Raw genomic sequence first — 6,000 nt, forward strand, 5'->3', positions numbered from 1 at the left:
TCTCACATCTCCCCAATATATATATATATATATATATATATATATATATATATATATATATATATATATATATATATATATATATATATATTATTATATATATATATATATATATATATATATATATATATATATATATATATATATATATATATATATATATATATATATGTTGTTTTCATCATCTCCATAGCTTTAACTCGTAGCCTCCTTTGCAGTGTTTCTTCCAGACTTTTTCTCCGAGGGGGAGGGGGGGCACTTGAAAATTTCGAGGGGGGGGGTGCCGGTAGACTTTCTTCGGGGGGGGGGGGGCGGACACTGTTAAAAGTATATATTTTCTATATAAATTATATAAATTTCATTTCGTTCGGGGGGGGGGGGGGCGGTAAAAAAATTTCGGGAGAGATGCCTGGAAGAAACTCTGCTCCTTTTCGAGGTATTATTTACAAACTAGTGACTGATGGACTTGACTGATTAACTGTTTTAGGTCAAAGATTGAATATTGGAGATGACTGATTGACACCACTTGGATTAACGATTGTGAAAACGTTATTTCTAAATATGACTGATTTACTAGTGAATTTGACACGACGGTCACTCCCACACACACGACCGTCCCTCACACACACACGACCGTCCCACACACACACAAACACGTCCGTCCCCCACACACGAACACGACCGTTCCACAAACACACACACTCGACCGTCCCGCCCACACACACACGACCGTCCCTCACACACACACACACTGCATATAAACAAACGAAAAACATTATTACCATAAACCTGTGTAGTCAAATAATTTCGGCCTAGAATCTTTGTTGTTAAATATAACACCAGTTCATTTGTTACTGTTCCTCAGTTGATGGAAGACACTTTACCCCGTTTGAAAACTGTTGGGCACACAGCGTCATAAAACCAGTTTGTTAGTGACGTAACCAAGGTGGAAAAGTCTATGGTTCCCTTAAGCCCCCCACCACTTCAACTGTTTAAGTAAATAAATCTAGCCCTTGAAAGAACTCTCTGTAAACTATTTTTTTTAATTACTGGATTTCAAAAAGATGTGATCAGACCAGTGGCGTAGGCAGGGGGGGTTAGGGGGTGGGGCTCATAATCCCCCCCCCCCCATAGACCCCTCGGTATATATATAAAAAGTATGAGGGGGGTGCAAATCGAAAGATTTTCCCCCGGGTAAAAATTGGAACCCCCCCTTGAGACGATCCTGGCTACGCCACTGGATCAGACCCATAATTGTAAAACCAAAATCTTTAAGAACCTAACAAGCTGCTTTTGGTGGAGTGGTGATTAAAGTTTATAAAACAAAAAAAACTACGACCAGTTCAATTGAATCGGGTCACGTGGTATGGGGTTAAAGTAAAGTTTCCCTATCAACCCTGACGGTCTATGGGGCAAGTGAAGTAGAGTTTACTTGTTTCTGTGACCTCGGCATATGAAGAGATAGTGTGGTCAGCACTATGCCCAGCCGCCTTTACTTTCCCTAACGTGAGTTAGGCACCCATCAGAGTTGGGTGGACTCAGGGACGGTCTACTGACTTTAACCCGGATTCGAACTCGAGACTTACGGGTTAGCAGTCCAGCTCTCTACCGCTAGACCACTCTGTCAAAGTATGGGGTTACTTGAACTAAAAAAAAATGATTTTTAAAAATCTTTTTTTGTGGATAATTCAATAGTATTATTCTAGTTTTGGTCTCCAACCCATCTAAGATTAAATCCTTATGTCCATGCCCATGATTCTAAGTTCTCGTTTATCTTTCACAACAGCAGACACGTTGGTCGAGTGAACAGAAAACATACACATTTTGAGAGACATTTTACATTACAAATCGTCAACACATTGACTTTGTTTTAAAATAGGTTTAATAATTATTCGAAACATTGACAAGTCAAAAAATATATTATTCTACATAGTTGAGCTGTTCTTTTTATTTTACTGCTACACTTTATATTTCATATTTATAAACTATCATGGCCTTAGACATAAAGCAATTCTCGACATGCATCACTAGAATAAGATAGAACACAAAACATAAACATTTAGAGAAAGGTATAACATCTGTGTATACGTGTTTCTGTATCCTCCTAACCCTAAAACTTGTACGTGAAATCAGAATGCAAACTTTATTTTATTAAAAATATTGATACAGATTTGATTTATTATTAGAATCTTGAAATCTATTGAACATTGAAATCTATTGAACATTGAAATCTATTGAACATTGAAATCTATTGAACATTGAAATCTATTGAACATTGTAATCTATTGAACATTGAAATCTAGTGAACATTGAAATCTAATGAACATTGAAATATATAAAACATTGAAATCTATTAACATTGAAAAATAATGAACATTGAAATCTATTGAACATTGAAATCTATTGAACATTGAAATCTATTGAACATTGAAATCTATTGAACATTGAAATCTATTGAAATCTATTGAACATTGAATTATATTGAACATTGAAATCTATTGAACATTCAAATATATTGAACATTGAACTATATAGAACATTGAAAAAGAAATGAAAATTGAAATCTATTGAACATTGAAATCTATTGCACATTAAAATCTATTAGACATTAAATTATATTGAACACTGAAATACATTGAACATTCAAAAATAATTAATATTGAAATATATTGAATATTGAAAAATGAAAACTGAAATCTATTGAACATTGGGTTAAACATGATAAACTTAAGTCATAGCTGACGAACGTATGTGATAATTTAGTTACTAGAATTGTATTCCGAATTTGAAGTAATACAATTAGCGTTACAGAAGCAGGTATACATTACATTTACAGTCTTGACAAATAATCTTGTTATTAGAATTGTTTTCTTTATTTGAAGTAAAACAATAAACATAATGAAAACGGGTATACGTAATATCCAAGTGACTTGACTATTAGAATTGTATTCCTACTTTGAAGTAAAACAATGAACATAATAAAATCAGGTGTACATAGCATCTAAATGACTTGAAACATAATTAAGTGATTAGAATTGCATTCCTAGTTTGTAGTAAAACAATAAATAGAATCGAAAAATGTCTACAAAATGATAACTACGTGTTTAGACACACAAAGGCTGGCGAAATGAAACAGATCAAGATGACAAAATCTCTTGTCATTACGGTACAGTTAAGCATGTGGAGTGCCTGGTCTTGGGCCACTGTGTCAACTTGGTGTGTACATATTGGGCCACAGTGTCAACTTGGTGTGTACATATTGGGCCACAGTGTCAACTTGGTGTGTACATATTGGGCCACAGTGTCAACTTGGTGTGTACATATTGGGCCACAGTGTCAACTTGGTGTGCACATCTTGGGCCACTGTGTCAACTTGTTGTGTACATCTTGGGCCACTGTGTCAACTTGTTGTGTACATCTTGGGCCACTGTGTCAACTTGGTGTGTACATCTTGGGCCACTGTGTCAACTTGGTGTGTACATCTTGGGCCACTGTGTCAACTTGTTGTGTACATCTTGGGCCACTGTGTCAACTTGTTGTGTACATCTTGGGCCACTGTGTCAACTTGGTGTGTACATCTTGGGCCACTGTGTCAACTTGGTGTGTACATCTTGGGCCACTGTGTCAACTTGGTGTGTACATCTTGGGCCACTGTGTCAACTTGGTGTGTACATATTGGGCCACTGTGTCAGCTTGGTGTGTACATATTGGGCCACTGTGTCAACTTGGTGTGTACATATTGGGCCACTGTGTCAATTTGGTTGTGCATAGTTCTGTTATGGACCAATTGGTTATTAGTCAGCAAGTGGGTTAGCACCTGGTTGATTTTAGGGTAGTGGGTTGGCTGCTGGTTGCTGGTTAGATTCTATGCTGGTGGCAGACTGGTTGTCAGCTTTTGGGGTTGACTACCAGTTCATTTGGTTGGTATTAGCTTTTTGGATTTCCACGAATTGACTGGTTAATGCATGTTAGCTGGTTGGCGGAAAAGGGGCTGGTTACACGATGGTTGGTGGGGAGTGGATATGTGCTGACTTGATGCTGGCTGGTTAACGTACAAGTAGCTGGTTGGTTCTGAACAAAGTGGGTTGGCATCTAGTTGGTTATAGGCTGCTAATGTGAATGTCGGCAGTTTGGCTGGCTGGTGATTGCTGATGTGTTTCGACTAATGGCTGGCTGCTTGTTTAACTGTCTAGTTGACTGGCTGTATGGTTCTAATGGTTATATTCTAGCTGGCTGGCTGGCTTTGATGCTGATTAACGTGGGCTTGTGTGATTCATGTTGGATTGTTGACAGCATTGGGTTGTTCTCGGTAGGTCGTCAGCTAGTGTTTTCTTCACAGGGTTGTCCTATAGTGGTCTGACTGTGGCTTTATTTATCTCGATTATCTGGTTGTTAGTTGACTACTGGGCTGCACGTTGGCGCCTGGGTTGGTTGGCTCCTTGGATGGTCGGCTCCTGGGCTGGTCGGCTCCTGGGATGGTTGGCTCCTGGGATGGTCGGCTCCTTGGCTGGTCCGCTCCTGGGCTGGTCCGCTCCTGGGATGGTCGGCTCCTGGGCTGGTCCGCTCCTGGGCTGGTCGGCTCCTGGGATGGTTGGCTCCTGGGCTGGTCGGCTCCAAGACTCCTTGGCTCCTGGGATGGTTGGCTCCAAGACTCCTTGGCTCCAGGGTTGGCTGGCTCCTAGACTCCTTGGCTCCTGGGTTGGCTGGCTCCTGGGCTGGATGGTTCATGGATTGGTTGGCTCATTGGCTGGTTGGCACCTGGGCTGCTCGTTACGTGGGCTGGTCTTAGAGTCGTCAACTTAGGGGCTGGATGCTGCTTAACTTCTGGCTAAAGGTTAGGTTAGTTGGTTCGTTGACAGTTAGTGGTGTTAAGTTCGTTGGTTGGTTTTCGTCCGTTGGTTGGTCGTCTGTTAGTTGGTTAGTTGTCGCTCGTTTGTCCGTCTGTCCGTTAGTGGTGTTAGTTAGGTTCGTTGTTTGGTTTTCGTCCGTTGGTTGGTTGTCTGTTAGTTGGTTAGTTGTCGTTCGTTTGTCCATCTGTCCGTTAGTGGTGTTAGTTAGGATCGTTGTTTGGTTGTTGTCCGTTGGTTTGTTGTCTGTTAGTTGGTTAGTTGTCGTGCGTTTGTCCGTCAGTCCGTTAGTGGTGTTAGTTAGGTTTGTTGGTTGGTTTTCGTCCGTTGTTTGGTTGTCTGTTAGTTGGTTAGTTGTCGTTCGTATGTCCGTCTGTCAGTTAGTGGTGTTAGTTAGGTTCGTTGTTTGGTTTTCGTCCCTTGGTTGGTTGTCTGTTAGTTGGTTAGTTGTCGTTCGTTTGTCCGTTGTCGGTTAGTGGTGTTAGTTAGGTTCGTTGGTTTGGTTTTCGTCCGTTGGTTGGTTGTCTGTTAGTTGGTTAGTTGTCGTTCGTTTGTCCATCTGTCCGTTAGTGGTGTTAGTTAGGTTCGTTGGTTGGTTTTCGTCAGTTGGTTGGTTGTCTGTTAGTTGGTTAGTTGTCGTTCGTTTGTCCGTCTGTCCGTTAGTGGTGTTAGTTACGTTCGTTGGTTGGTTTTCGTCTGTTGGTTATCTGTTAGTTGGTTGTTGTCGTTCGTTTGTCCATTGTCAGTTAGTGGTGTTAGTTAGGTTCGTTGGTTGGTTTTCGTCCGTTGGTTGGTTGTCTGTTAGTTGGTTAGTTGTCGTTCGTTTGTCCATTGTCAGTTAGTGGTGTTAGTTAGGTTCGTTGGTTGGTTTTCGTCCGTTGGTTGGTTGTCTGTTAGTTGGTTAGTTGTCGTGCGTTTGTCCGTCAGTCCGTTAGTGGTGTTAGTTAGGTTTGTTGGTTGGTTTTCGTCCGTTGTTTGGTTGTCTGTTAGTTGGTTAGTTGTCGTTCATTTGTCCGTCTGTCAGTTAGTGGTGTTAGTTAGGTTCGTTGGTTGGTTTTCGTCAGTTGGTTGGTTGTCTGTTAGTTGGTTAGTTGTCGTTTGTTTGTCCGTTGTCCGTTAGTGGTGTTACTTAAGTTCGTTGGTTGGTTTTCGT

At 40.7% G+C, this 6,000-nt stretch overlaps 1 protein-coding gene across 1 annotated transcript; it reads right to left on the reverse strand.

Annotated features, from left to right (window-relative positions):
* Window positions 1-4,392: 4,392 nt before the first annotated feature.
* LOC131951195 (mucin-1-like) lies at window positions 4,393-4,728 on the reverse strand. Its single transcript, XM_059313532.1, has one exon. The coding sequence runs from the start codon at window positions 4,726-4,728 to the stop codon at window positions 4,393-4,395; it is 336 nt and encodes a 111-aa protein (XP_059169515.1).
* Window positions 4,729-6,000: the final 1,272 nt, after the last annotated feature.

The sequence above is a fragment of the Physella acuta genome, unplaced genomic scaffold (assembly GCF_028476545.2).
Source record: "Physella acuta isolate Inbredline_101_S28 unplaced genomic scaffold, ASM2847654v3 ptg000804l, whole genome shotgun sequence".
Lineage (NCBI taxonomy): Eukaryota > Metazoa > Mollusca > Gastropoda > Physidae > Physella > Physella acuta.